At 35.9% G+C, this 14,893-nt stretch overlaps 1 protein-coding gene across 1 annotated transcript in view; it reads right to left on the minus strand.

Annotated features, from left to right (window-relative positions):
• NF1 (neurofibromin 1) overlaps nt 1-14,893 on the minus strand; it is a 249,573-nt gene that overhangs the window by 22,105 nt on the left and 212,575 nt on the right. Inside the window, exons 40-49 of the mRNA XM_052658746.1 lie at nt 11,791-11,984; nt 10,620-10,760; nt 10,179-10,458; nt 9,476-9,690; nt 9,230-9,291; nt 8,960-9,074; nt 8,132-8,233; nt 5,262-5,402; nt 2,149-2,275; nt 448-579 (exon numbers count right to left, since the gene is read on the minus strand). Coding sequence (XP_052514706.1) covers nt 448-579; nt 2,149-2,275; nt 5,262-5,402; nt 8,132-8,233; nt 8,960-9,074; nt 9,230-9,291; nt 9,476-9,690; nt 10,179-10,458; nt 10,620-10,760; nt 11,791-11,984 — 1,509 coding nt within the window. The remainder of the gene's footprint in view (nt 1-447; nt 580-2,148; nt 2,276-5,261; nt 5,403-8,131; nt 8,234-8,959; nt 9,075-9,229; nt 9,292-9,475; nt 9,691-10,178; nt 10,459-10,619; nt 10,761-11,790; nt 11,985-14,893) is intronic.

Raw genomic sequence — 14,893 nt, forward strand, 5'->3', positions numbered from 1 at the left:
TAACAGACAACAGGGAGTTACGTAGTTTCATGAACCAAAGATGACAAGAGAACCTATTTCCTATACTAATGCAAATTCTTTTATAAGGAAAAATATTTTGGCAAACTTTCAAAATTTTAACCAATACCACGGGACTGAGTTGTGAACTCTTTACTCTGCCAAGCAATCAGCAGAAGGACCCATAGGTGTCTGTACCTTTTCTGTGGTTCTTAGATATATATGTGCATGCTAAGTCACTTCAGTCATGTCCTACTCTTTGTGACCCTATAGACTATAGCTCACCAGGCTCCTCTGTCCATGGGATTTCCCAGACAAGAATATTGGAGTGGGCTGCCATGCCCTCCTCCAGGGACCAAACCCCTGTCTCTTACATCTCCTGCATTGGCAGGCAGGTTCTTTACCACTAGTGCCACCTGTAAGATTAATTTTGTCTACTTTGTGTTTTACCTGCCAAGTAAGCCACGCTCTGTGTATTCACCTCAAATTTGTCACAATTTCTGTGTTTATTAACCAGAGCTAGTAGTGTATGCAAAATTCTGACTGTTCTTGCAACAATGGCAGGTGAAGGATGCCTGTATCCTAGAAAAAATAAAAACAAACAAGAAGTTAATTCTTTCTTTCAGTAAGCATTTGTTGAATTCTTATTCTGTGACTAGCAACTCGGCAAAGAAGAGAAGTATATAAGGGGTAACTCCTGCCTTCTGAGACTAGCCATTGGGGAAGGTAAAATATGCACATATGTAAACAGTTAATTAATTACATATAAGATTAAGCACCAAAAGTGTGCAGAACAGAATAATGCTCCCTAGAACACTAAGGTACCTCAGAGAGAGGAAAATCAGGAAAGACTATAGTTATTTCAGATCTTCTATTCCCTACAACAGCACAAGATTTTTTTTAAAAAGCCTATTATTATAGTTTGTCTTAAGGTATGCTTTGAAAACAGGGTTTTATCACTTAATTTTTTTTCTAGTTAAAGGAAAAAGCCTTATGATACAAGGACTATATGTTCCCAAAGGTCAAAGAATTGGGTTGATTAGGGGGTAAGTTTGATCTTTGGACAGCTTTTAATTACTAATGCAACTCCATTTAAAACAGGGGATTTGTATACTGGAAATATTTCATATTCCTTTAGAAATACAGAATAAGCAAGCACTTTATTAGCCTAGTTGCAATTCATCTCTTGGTATCCTGCAGTAAGTGTAGTATCTTTTGAGCAATCCCTACTCCCTTTAGAGATTAGAACGGTCAATATTTTTTTGCAAAGATTTCATAAGGTGGTGAAATAAAATACATACATTCACACCTCTGTGTGTGTGTGTGTGTGTGTGTGTGTGTGTCTGTGTACCTGGTTAAAAACCTGGGGGAACCTCTATGATCCCTCAAGCCGCAATCATTTAAACTGATACTAAAACTGCAGATTCAAGTTCTAGCTTGAGTCTCTAATTTTGACCAAATCTAAAACCAGCAATTTATGCTAGCTACTTAACCCAGGCTATACTTTACAGTGCTTTTGCTTCTGACTCACCCTATATGCCATTTCTATTAAATGCAGTTTTGGGCCATGGCTGTACCAGATTAATCAACCAAAGCTAACATTTAGTGAAGTCAGAAACAGGGAGCAAAGTCAGGTGGGCAACTGAATGAGCTGACTCTGAGGAATAACTGGAGATCACTGCTGTAAGTAATATAGAAATGTGGAGGTGGGAGAATGGGGACCAGAGGGTGAGGTCCTATGGTATGTAATAACAGGACTGAACAACAGTAAATTAGTTAACAAGTTAAGACAATCTCTGGTCAAATCTCAAATTTCTAACATGAGTTACTCAAATAACATTTATTAATTTGTAATTTGTCTTATTTTGATAACCAAAAAGATACTTAAGTATCATTAACTACTAAAACAGCTATTAGAAAGTTCAGTACTTAGAATTGTGTAACAATCAACTTCCTTGCTTTCTAAAGGAAATCTGGTATTTGATATGGAAATTAGGCTGTATTAAAATACATACTAAACAAAACATAACTCACTAAGACATATAGTTTGCATTTAATGTAAGACATATGAGCCAAATTATATCAATTATTTTAGTTAGTTCTGGCTTCTTGATACTATTTCATAAAAATATTTTGACACAATGGCTCTACCTTTTAAGAGGTGTCCAACCAGTGCGAAGTTAAAGTTAGAGTTGAAATTGAGTCCAACAAAATGATCCATTTGTTTGCAGTGCCATTCCAGAGGGTTCCGGATTGCCATGAACACTTCCTCTGGACTCTATTAAAAATAATCATGAGATGGTTGATGGGGTTCACACAAGAAGGATCACTTAATTGGTTTTTGTTTGCATTCAACAGCTATGACAAGGTAAATAATCCTTTCAGGTTGAGAAAAATTATTTTCAGATGACTACAAAATACCATAGAACATTTAAGGTACTACAAATAAATTAGTGCAAAAGAGTCAAGCATGTAGGGAATAAGGTGATGGAAGATACAACAGCTTTGATTTATAACGCAAAATAAGTGACTGTCAGTTTATATCCTGGTGACTTTTAAAAACCTACACTGTTATTTTAAATGAGACTGTGCATTGAATTGTAGCTGGCACTTTGTGTACTATGACTGGATACTCAAGAGAATGAAGAGAACTCATATTTACTGAGTGCCTGCTGCATAGAACATTACTGTACTGAAACCTTAAAGCAATTCTGTGTAACAGATATTAGCTCCATTTTACAGATTGATCAATTGATTGATGTATCAGTGAACTAAACAGACAAAAACTACTAGCCCTGGCGAATCTGACATTCTAGTGTGGTAAAACAAAGAACTGAAACTCAAAAATGCTATGTAACTTGACCTCTAAATTAAGGTATTTAACAGTATTTCCTAAAGTGTGGTTTCAGGAATACCTGCCTTAAAGTCACTGATGATGCTTGTTCAAGGGTGGAAAGTACTGGGTTTCATCTCAGAATCATGGGAAGTGGTAAGACCCAGGAATTTGCATTTTAAAAAAAAGAAGCGGGTGATTCTCTTATACACAGAGATTTTATTTTAAAGCAAAAACTGAAAGTACTTAGGGTCATGTTCAGGTCTGTCTAGGTTTCTACCTCAAAGAAAGAAAAACATTATAGACTATAAAATAAATGCAGAGAGATGTTTAGAGTGGCATTTTCTATAATAAAAAAAGATAACAGACAAACCAAATGTTCATTAATGGGCAATGGTTAAATAAGTTGTGGCTCATGCATTTTGTAAAATACTCTGCAGTCATGAGGAAGAATTACACACACACACACACATGAAATTTTGTGTGTGTGTGTATATATACATGCTTTAGAAAGATGTTCATATTGTTAAAAAAAAGCAAGTTGCAGAATATTACATAAATACTAAAGCATTAACTTACTGTAAGTTCAATGAATATATATTTTTTCAGCTTTACTGAGGTATAACTGACAAAACTGTAAGGTATTTAAAGTGTACAATGTGATGATTTGAATAATGAATGTATATCCTTTCACATATACATTTCTCCCATTAAGTTAATAAACTATCACTTCACATATTTATATCCCATCCCCCTTTTTGGGGGAGAACATTTAAGTTCTGCTCTCTTAGCAAATTTCAATTATAATACAGTGTTATCAACTATAGTCATTAGGTTAAATAACAGATCCTCAGACCTTATTCATCTTTCATTCTGGTAACTTTTAACAAGCTTTATTAACTGATTCCTAGTATTCTGAGGCACTGAAGTCAATATTAACTTCTGCTAATGGGTCTATTTTGGCAATGAAAATGCCAAGGCAGATATTCCTAGACAAACACTTCACTTACAAATATCCTATATTCACACAAAAGGCCAATAGCTAGCCATCTCTCTGACCACCACTGTCCCAAGGCCACTCCAGAAAAGAGCAACGGGATTAGGAAAGAGAGATTCTAGTTCCAAATCAGATGTACAAACATGAACAAGTTACCTGACTTTTTTGTTCTTTTCTGTCCTATAAAATGGATGATAAAACTTCAAGATAATTTCTACATCTAAAATTCTGTTTTCACTTTTGGACTCAGAGGGAGAGGGAGAGGGTGGGATGATTTGGGAGAATGGCATTGTAACCTGTATACTATCATGTAAGAATCGAATCGCCAGTCTATGTCCGACTCAGGATACAGCATGCTTGGGGCTGGTGCACGGTGTTGACCCAGAGAGATGTTATGGGAAGGGAGGTGGGAGGGGGTTCATGTTTGGGAACGCATGTACACCCGTGGTGGATTCATGTCAATGTATGGCAAAACCAATATAGTATTGTAAAGTAAAGTAAAAATAAAAATTAAGAAAAAATAAAAAAAATAAAATAAACCTTGTCACACACACACACAAAATTCTGTTTCCATATTTCCCAGAGCCCCAGCTATTCTGGGTCTACAGTACACCACTATTTGGAAGACAAAACAAACAATGCTTAGACCAGGCATCTTCACACATAAAACCATGCTCTGGTCTGTTTCTTTCTTCTCACAAGCTCTGTTAATTTTGCTTTAAGCAAATCGCTTATTATATATGCATATCTATCTTAAAATTCCTCTTGTTTCTCCTAGATGCTTCTCTTTTTTTTCTCCAAAGACAAAACGAATAAAATTTCTTACTATTGTATTTCTTTTACTATATTCTGCAAACCAAAATCAAATCTCAATCAAGACTAATAGGTGTTAAGAGGGGTGGTGATGTAATTAATATGTTTTAAAGTGGGATTAAGCAAACAAAAAGCTAGCGTAATTAAATATCCAAAAGTTTCCTTTAGACGCCTCCAAACTCCTTATCTGCTTCTAATTTTACCTATTTCTCATTAAGTACCATAGTTCAATAAAAGTGAGCTTATTTTTAGATTATTTCTTCATGAAGTGAAGTAGGGGTGGGGAATGCTAACCTTTACCCTTGGGTTATGAAATTACAATTAATGAATGTACAGTGCGTAAGACAGCATAGAGCCTAGCAAGGTAGCTATTATCATTACTCAATATTTTTATCCTTATTCTGTTTACCAATATTGGGCAAGTACTATTTTTTGCTATTTTTATATAAAAAAGTATGCAAAGTTTAAACCATTTTTATGAGCTAGTAAGGAATTATATTCACAACCAGTTACACAGAAATTCATATTTAAAGATGGATCTCTTCTAATTTTAAAAGATAACAAAAAAAGGAGACACTCTAACATGCATAATTTAGAAATACCAACCGAAAGCTTGTTTACCTTGTCGTTGAATATCCGGAGACTGTCTAAGGTGTGCAGGTTTTGTTCCAGAAGTGCAGTGCCTGCTGAATACAAGTTGACCTCATCGAGCTGTAGCACGGCTACAGCAACCCAAAAGAGGGCTTTGTGCAGAGGGGAGTCCTAGGCAGGGGAGACGCACTCCAGGTTAGTAAGATACACCACCGTCTCATCAGAACACATTGCGGGATACAAGAAATCATGCGTGTGCGCTCTGTTGTGTCTGACTCCCTGACCCCATGGACTGTAGCCCACCAGGCTACTCTGTCCATGGTATTTTCCAGGCAAGAATACTGGAGTGGGCTGCCATTTTCTACTCCAGGGAATTTTCCCAACCCAGGGATCGAACCTGTATCTCCTGCACTGGCAGGCGCTTCTCTACAGCTGAGCCATTGGGGTAGCCCCTTAATAGAGTTTATCTAAAAGTTCCTATCTCATTTACACTTTCTTTCCTTAAAAGTTTTTTTAGTTGAGTTACTTTCCTTGCTTACAAATTTGTAACAGATATAACAATACTTTATTTAACATATTAAACCTAGGCACAATGAAAATATTATGCTTAATATTTTAAGCATGTCTATATTAATTAGATCAACAAATATTAATACCAGGTACTTAATACGGAATATTTCTTAATTCACGTGAACCTGAAATTCACTTAGGTTAATTTCTCTTGTATTTAGAACTGCTCGGTTTGCAAGTGCTTATTTTTCTTTAGGGTGGTTAGGTTAGAGCTCATTTTACAAATTAACCTCAGCAATATTATCCAAAGACAAAGAAACATACTGAGACATACATATATCCAAACAGATACAATGAGAGAAATACCTTCATTTTCTAAACTTAGTCATGAATCAGATATAATATACCTTCATTTTCTAAACTTAGTCATGAATCAGATATAATATAAACAAAATGTAAATAAGTTGGAATAAGAAAATTTAAAAGGCTTCTTTCCTTTCCCCACCTCGGTTTCAGCAATTAAGAGACAGTCTGGATAAGTGATCCAGAGAGCTCTGGGTCTCCAGGCACAGGGAGAGAAAATCAGGTTCTCCTAGAAGGAGTTACTGCCCTCAGGACAAGAATTCTAAAGAGAGTTTTTTTTTTTTCTTCAAGCTTTCTCTACTGTTTTGGGAATTAAATTGGTTGGGGGTCAGTTAATTTTCTACTGGCATTGGGTAATAAAGTGGTGCAATTGAAGGTTCATAATTTTCATAGATACCCCCTTTTCTTCTTTTTTTTTTTAATGGTTTTGAAAAGTTGGTCAGCCAGTAACAAGAGTGTTTTGTGTGTCACTCAGATCAACCTAGACTGTCTTTGACAAGAGTAGCTAAACCCTCATCTAAGCCTTCTTTAAAGGTGGAATTAAGCAAAAGGATCATTTTAGTTGTTACAGAATGATTCAAATGTCAAGCCAGAATATTGCTTAAAACTTTCCCCCCCAAGTCTTCCATAATAGTTTGGATTGATTCATCTGATCTTTGCTTGCACTGCTGAATCTTTGTCCCTTTATGGTTTTTGGAGAAAGCTCTGAGATAGGTTTGAGTAATTTCTGAGCTAATTCCTTGTATTTGGTGCAAGCTTCTGGACTATGTGATTCCAAGTCCTTTAAGCTGTATTTTCACCCTGCTTTCTCCAGTCATTCCCTTGTTCTGCTTTCAGAAACTAACATCTGCATTAGTTGATACAGATCTGAAAACTTGGGCTCGTAGGTCCAGATGGTCAATTAGAATTCCTTAACAAATCCCAACGGATCCTGACTGGGATTGGGAAATTCCTTAGCTAAACCCCTAAGTTCTGTTCGGATCCAGGGTGTTTAGGTAAGCATCGAGGATGATTAAGTTCTCCCTGTAATAGGTTTCTCCTTCAGGGAGCTATAATCACTTCTGAATTTTTTTATCCTCCTTTGCCGGGAAAAGGTGAGAAGCAGCAGGCAGAAGAGCTGGAAGACTTTTTAAAAAAGCATCTGGACCAGATGCATTCCATTCAGTTTGACCTTACAGTTAGCACTGCACAGCGTCTTTTTCTAACTGTGCACACAAAAATATCAATTTTGGAATAGCAAAAGAATCCCAATTTGGCCATTTTAGAATGTCTGTAGAACATATAGCTCAATACCAGGAACATACAGGTCTTTATTTCTCTGTAAGCTCTCTCAATCTGGCATATCTTTGTACTCAATTCACAGAATACAACTTTAGAGTTGGAAGATAACACTACGCCATTACTTAGTCAATTTATTAATGTGGAAACATAAGGTCCAGATGTTATACAGATGACCTGCCTGAGGTCACAAAACTGAGATGAGCTCAGACCATCCTAAAACAGTGGCTACTATTATCGTATTCCCTTAAACATTATCTTCACTTAGCACCCAAATTCCTTTGATTATCAGGTGTGCTTTACCCCAGCTTTACACTTCTCCACAATAATGATCACCAACTAACGTATCATGTATTTTAATTACTTTATTATCTAGCTACTCCTCAACTTTCACATTCATTCCAGAATAAAAGTTCCATGAAGGCAGATAATTTTATTGGCTTTGTTCAGTATTATATCTCTAGCACCTAAAACAGTACTTGGCACATAGCAGATGCTCAACTGGATGAAAGAATGAAGAATATATATCCATCTTTCCTTTAAGCACTGATAAGACAGTACCCAAGCACTTCACCTTCTTCCTCTAATGTAAATAAAACAACTGAATTTTAAGGTGAGACGTTCTACTTTAACTACGGCTTTTTCTTTGTAATTTCTCTATCCATCTTATTTTCTGAACTCTTTGAAAGAAAATAACATTTAACACTAACACCCAAAATAAATGCACTCATTTTCTACACAGTAATTACCTTATTAAGAAGTGGTTGTAATTTGGTTAGTGCTATTACTGTAGCTTCTATCAGAACTTGACTGTTGTAAGTATCAGGTCCTTTTAAGCAACTCTCAAGAGCCTTTTAGAGAAACAGAATTCTTTATGTTACTTTCATTGAAACAAAACATTTACTCCTAAACTGAATTTCAGAATTATTTCAGGAACAATTCCTTATTTAATAAGTGCAAGAATTATTTCCAATGCTGTGGTGATCTTGGTAGCTAGTAAGTACATTTGGAATCTTTTTAAAAAGTATTTCTATATTATATGCTAATATAGTAAGTCAGGCATTGTTATAGCAATTACATATTACATAATTTTATATAAGGCTAGTCTTTGTTGTTGTTTGGTTGCTAAGTCCTGTCCAACTCTTTGCAACCCCATGGACTGTAGCCCACTAGGCTCCTCAGTCCATGGGATTTCCCAGATAAGAATACTGGAGTTGCCATTTCCTTCTCCAGGCGATCTTCTCCATCCAGGGATCAAACCCGCCTCTCCTGCATTGCAAGTAGATTCTTCAGCACTGAGCCACCTTAGAAAGGTAAGGCTCATCTTATCATCTAGTTAAATGCTTATAATAAAATAGTAAGAGTACCTTCTGCCAAAAGAAATACTTAATTTTTTAAAGATATCTTCTCTAGAGAGGCTTCACTTCAAAGAATTATAAAAAATAATAAAAACCCATTTTTAAAGGTTCAATAAACAACATATAAGATACTTTATTAACTTTAAATGTCCCTTAGAAAAATTCAAGATATACTTTACAACTTGGGAACCACAAATATTTGGTAAGAGGGGGAAGTACCTTGCTGAGGATACGGATAATCTGCTTTATCTGCCCATGAGATACTCGTTTGCTAATACAGCCAAACACAACAAGAGCTCTCGGTTGCAGGGATGGGTTATACTGGAATGCAAATCTACAATTAAAAAATTCAAAGAGCTTATGAAAACCTTTGTGTTTATATATATACACATATAAATACATAGAATAATTACTTAGAATATCAATTATGCAGTAATATCAATCTTTTCAACAGTATACATACTTTTGCAACTTAAATTTGGGACATACCTTTGTGCTAGTTCTGTCCATTGGTCCAGCCACTTGCATGTTGGAATATCTCTCATACATGCCTAAAAAAAAGATACTCTGAATATATTTATGTACGTAAATGTTTCTAGAAACATCTAAACACAGTCTATGGGAATGTTTTTATTTAAGCATTAGTGCAAAACAGAATAAAACAGTATTTCTTCTATACAGTACCAGTGGAGTTTTAAAAATGAGTTTAGCTTGTTATCATTTTGCCTTCTGTACCTCCATGATCTCCAACAAAGCCTCTGTGACTGTCTCCAAGGATGTCAAAGCAAAAGTCTCCCTCTCATAGGAGCCAGGAGAGAATGACCTGTCCCGGTAGCTGGAGCGGAAGGCGATGACAGCAGCTGACTTGACTTTGCTAATGCCAAATAGCAGGTAAAATTTCGGTAATGAGAACTCTGTCAAGCTGAGTCTCAAAACTTGCTTGGTCTCTTCTGTAAAAGAGAAAAGGAACAAGTAAAGACTTTAAAGATACAATTTTTAAAAAAAAATTCTAAAGTTTCACATATTTTATTATGAATTTATAAAATTTGAATATCATATCAAATTACCTAACAGTGTTCCCTCAATCAACCCTCTGGATACATTAGCTTCATGTTCATCAATTAACTCTCTATCTACAAATTCATACTAGGAAAGCAACACTGTCAACCAGTGCTGAGTTTTTAGCTTAGGTGATAACTACTAGAGTTTCCATGAAAAATGTGCATAGAACATCTCAGCTGTGGCTTGAGATGGAATGAAAGTAATTCATTCTTTTTCTATTTCAACTGTATTTCATGTCATTACTATAGATCTAAATAAGCAGCTTGGTGTGAAGGCATCGTAATATTAATACATAAATAGGTAATCAAGGCTAATCAGGTGGTATAAAATGGGGAAAGGACTTGGTAAAAACACACACTGCTTTCCTAGAACTTACCACTAAAATGAAGCTGTGAACAAGTACACAGAGAGTGAATGATATTAATGACCAATCCATGTGTGGAAGCTCTCAAGGAGAGTGGCCCTGTTGCTACTAAGAAAGTAACAACATGGAAGAGGTAGGGGAGATGAGCTGCCACGTCGAGGGAATTGTTGAAGGACAGCATTAGCATGTAGCGAGCCAGAATGGCAATGTCATCCCACATAAGATGTTGTTCTAAAGTAGGAGTTGGAGATAGGCATGTCTTGTCAATTATTTTGCACATCCTTCCAATAACCTGTAAAGAAGCAAAAAAAAATTTTTAATGGGAGCTAAAAAGTTTTATCACAAAAAATTTCTTTTCAAAGTGATTGTTATAAAACAAAAAAACCTCCTGATAAAAAAAACCAAAACAGATATATCAAACCATAGCCCAGAAGACAAAGGAAAAGTGATTACCTTGCTTGAAACCAATTTCACATTTCCAGAAGCCAAAGCTACAGCGGTATCTGCCATCACCTCAGCCTTTATTGATCCCAAGCCACCCGTTGCACTGGTTTTGATGAAACTGTCTAGTACAACATCAAGGAGGTCTGTAATCTAGTGGAAGACGGAAAGGTTAACTTATGTTTTAGTCATTCTACCAACTTAATTTTTAACTTAAAAATAATTCAAGGAGCAGTCCAATCAACATGAAAATTCTGTTTTACCTGAGGCCACCAAAACACTAGGTTTTATTTAGAGACTTGTCAGAAATTTATCATAAAGTATCCAAAAAGGATGAGAGCAGTCACTCAATTCCTTCAGAGATTGGTATTCAAAAATTTTAAATCTCTACATGTATTATTTTCATTCACTCTGTTCTCGAAGACAATAGTGTATCAGCAGTATAAGGTACAATTATTTTAAAATATAAGAAATGACATCAAGTACTGAAATGTTTTGTAGAGCTGCAAAACTGGCTCCAAGGTCATTTAAAATAATGTGGAGGATTTGCAGCATTATCTGAATAAGGGTATTGCCTCCTTAAGTGATTACTTTGAAGAAATGGTAGCATAATTCTTGTCAGATAGAAATTACATTATACTATTTTAATATTGGCATTCTTAAAATAGAACTATAAGTGAGAGCAGGAGGCCCAAATAACATCATTAGCAAACATTTACTGATACCTGTGGTATACAGGATACTAGAATATACTATAATGCACTACTTATCAGAAACAGTATCAGACTCTCACAGTTAAATTCTACATGCAGCCATCCCTTGGTGTCCATGAAGATTAGTTCCAGGACCCCCTGCAGATATCAAAGTCCCTCACTTAAGAAATGGCATAGTACAGTTGGCCCTCAACACCTGTGGGTTCTGCACATCAAGGACTCTGTGGGGTGACTGTAATAATGCTATGGAGAAGAGTGCTAGAATAATTAGTTTTTCTCTGGTTCTGAGACACAGACTCCTGTAGTTCTGAAGTGGATCAGGGATGAGGTGGGTGTCTGGCATGCTTTTTGAAAAAGGGGACTGTCTTTTCTATAGCTATATCGCTAGCGCAGTGCTTTGCACAATGTGGGTATCAGATAAATATCTGTACCAAGGAGGTACTAGATAAATATTTAAGAAAACTCAATACCTGCCCAAGGCTCCCCCATATTTTTGCTTGAATAGATGGATACATCTGTTTCTCGTTTATGGTCATTGTTATCAGCTTATCAAGAATTGCAGTAACTCTCTGTCGCTTGGCATCATCGTTGTGCTTACAAAAACGTACTAGATTTGATAGCCATGGAGTCATGTACTCCAAACAAAGGTGTTTCAATTCAATGCCTGGGGGGGAAAAATTACATTATTAGCACAGATGGTCCATAAATATGCCATTAATGATTATTTCAAAATAAAAGATTGGGAGGAAAAAATGTAAAAGGAAATGACCATAACCTAGAATCAGGACAGGAGAAAAGAGACTTGGCAAATATATTACTGAAGACAGAGATGAAGAAAGAGAACAAGCCTTAAAGACCCACAGAGATGTTATGGGGAGGGAGGTGGGAGGGGGGTTCATGTTTGGGAACACATGTAAGAATTAAAGATTTTAAAATTTAAAAAAAAAAAAAATAATAATAAAAAAAAAAAATAAAACATCTCGTGCCTCTCAGGTTGGGAGGCTGTAAACAAAAAAAAAAAAAAAAAAGAAAGTAACCTCCAAAGTCATTAAGCCAATTTTTGAAAAGTCTTATCTTACTTTTCTCCCTTTTAACAGCTTCTCTTCTAGTTAAAAATTTTCTCACTTTATTCTCATTTTAAAAGGAATATTGGTAATCAAAGGAACTTTGATAAAAAAAGAGTATCATCATAAAAATGAAATTGGTATCAATATATTGGTGTATCACTTGACCTCTCCATAGGCTTTCAAATTTATACAGAGATACTGTATATTCACGGGTTACACACATATAACCCATCCCAACTCCTCCACAAAAATTAAGAGTTATGCTACATACAGAATGTTTTTTTAATTTATTTTTAATTGGAGGATAATTGCTTTATAATATTGTGTTGGTTTCTGCACACAGTATGCTCTGAATGTTTATTTCACTATATACTATACTGAGATTTACTCAATGTTAAAAAATTTTCAGGGAGGGCCTCTTGTAACTTTTTATTTTGAAGTAACTCCAAACTTACAAAAAGATACAAAATTAATGCAAAGATTCCTCTATATAACTTCACCAAGAGTACCCAAAGCATTTTTAAATCATGTTTATATATATATATATACATATAGCATAAAACCTGTCATTTTAAAGTGTACAGTTCATAGGAATTAAGCATATTCACATTGTTGTGCAACCATCACCACCATCCATTCCAGAACATTTTAATCTTCCCAAATTGAAATTCTGTACCAAAAACATTTTTAATGGCCTCATATTATTTCATGATATGAAGATTACATAGAAGAATAATGTAATTGGTTCTTCAGTGTTTACTTTTAGATTGCTTCAGCGTTTTGCTATTGTAAGTAATGTCAAGTGAAGCACAAAAGTATGGAAAATATATCTCTGGCAACAGAGGTGATAACAGTGGTTACTGTTGGTGAGGAAATGGGTTGCCAGAGAGGAAATTTCTGGATGTTGGAAATGTTCTGTATCTTGATCTGGGAGAGGGTTTTGTAATGTACTCACATGTAAAAATTAATCAAATTGTTTATTTAAGATTCTGGCACTTTATTGATGATAAGATACACCTGAATTTTAAAAACCTACATAAAAAATAATGCTATGATAAACATATAGATATTAATTCCTTAGGATAAATTCCTTAGGAATTATGAGTCCAAAAGCTGTAAACATCCTTAAGGTTCTCCATATCCACATCCAAACTACTTTCTAGAAAACTTGCTCCTGTTCACAATTCCAAAGACATCAACACTGAATTTTTTTTTAATCTTTCTTTGTCACCATAGGTCCATATAGTCAAAGCTATGGTTTTTCCAGTAGTCAAGTATGGATGTGAGAGTTGGACCATAAATAAGGCTGAGCACTGAAGAGCTGGTGCTTCTTAACTGTGGTGTTGGAGAAGACTCTTGAGAGTCCCTTGGACTGCAAAGAGATCAAACCAATCAATCCTAAAGGAAATCAGTCCTCAATATTCATCGGAAGGACTGATGCTGAAGCTGAAGCTCCGAGACTTTGGCCACCTGATGTGAAGAACTGACTCATTAGAAAAGTCCCTGATGCTGGGAAAGATTGAAGCCAGGAAGAGAAGGGGATGACGGAGGATGAGACAGTTGGATGGCATCACCAAATCGATGGACATGAGTTTGAGCAGGCTCTAGGAGATGGTGAAGGACAGGGAGACCTGGTGTGCTGCAGTCCATGGGGTTGCCAAGAGTTGGACACGACTGAGCGACTGAACAACAATTCTTTCAGTATGAATTTCTTCAAATTTGTTAGTGAACTTTCACCATTTCCTTTGCTTCAATCTATTACTTTTTTGCTTCATAAGTCCTTACTCACCCAGAAAGTAATTAAATATTATTCCTATTTCTTAAATGGTTCCAGCTTTTATATTCAATTCTTAAAAATAGTTAGAACTTATTTTGGCATCATCTTGTGGTCTGGCGTTAAGATGAAGACCCAACTTGATTCATTTCTCAGCCTCCTCATTTCTGAATTGATTTAATCTTCCCCCTATTAGTCTGTGTTACTTCTTTATCAACATGCTTCTCTTAAAGTGATCTGACTGCTGATTTTTGAACATTCATTTTAATTACTGTTCAGTTCAGTCATTAGGTTGTGTCCTACTCTTTGCGACTCCATGGACTGAAGCACATTAGGCCTCCCTGTCCATCACCAACTCCCAGAGCTTGCTCAAACTCAGGTCCATTGAGTCGGTGATGCCATTCAACCATCTCATCCTCTGTTGTCCCCTTCTCCTCCTGCCTTCAATCTTTCCCAGCATCATGGTCTTTTGCAATGACTCAGTTCTTTGCATCAGGTGGCCAAAGGATTGGAGCTTCAGCTTCAGCATCAGTCCTTCCAATGAATATTCAGGACTGATTTCCTTTAGGATGGACTGGTTTGATCTCCTTGCGGTTCAAAGACTCTCAAGTGTCTTCAACACCATAGTCAAAAGCATGAATTCTTCAGTGTTCAGCTTTCTTTATGGTCTAGCTCTCATACATCCATACTTAACTACTAGAAAAACCTTAGCTTTGACTACAAGCCTCTCTC

This window comes from Budorcas taxicolor, chromosome 19 (genome assembly GCF_023091745.1).
Source record: "Budorcas taxicolor isolate Tak-1 chromosome 19, Takin1.1, whole genome shotgun sequence".
Taxonomy (NCBI): Eukaryota; Metazoa; Chordata; class Mammalia; order Artiodactyla; family Bovidae; genus Budorcas; species Budorcas taxicolor.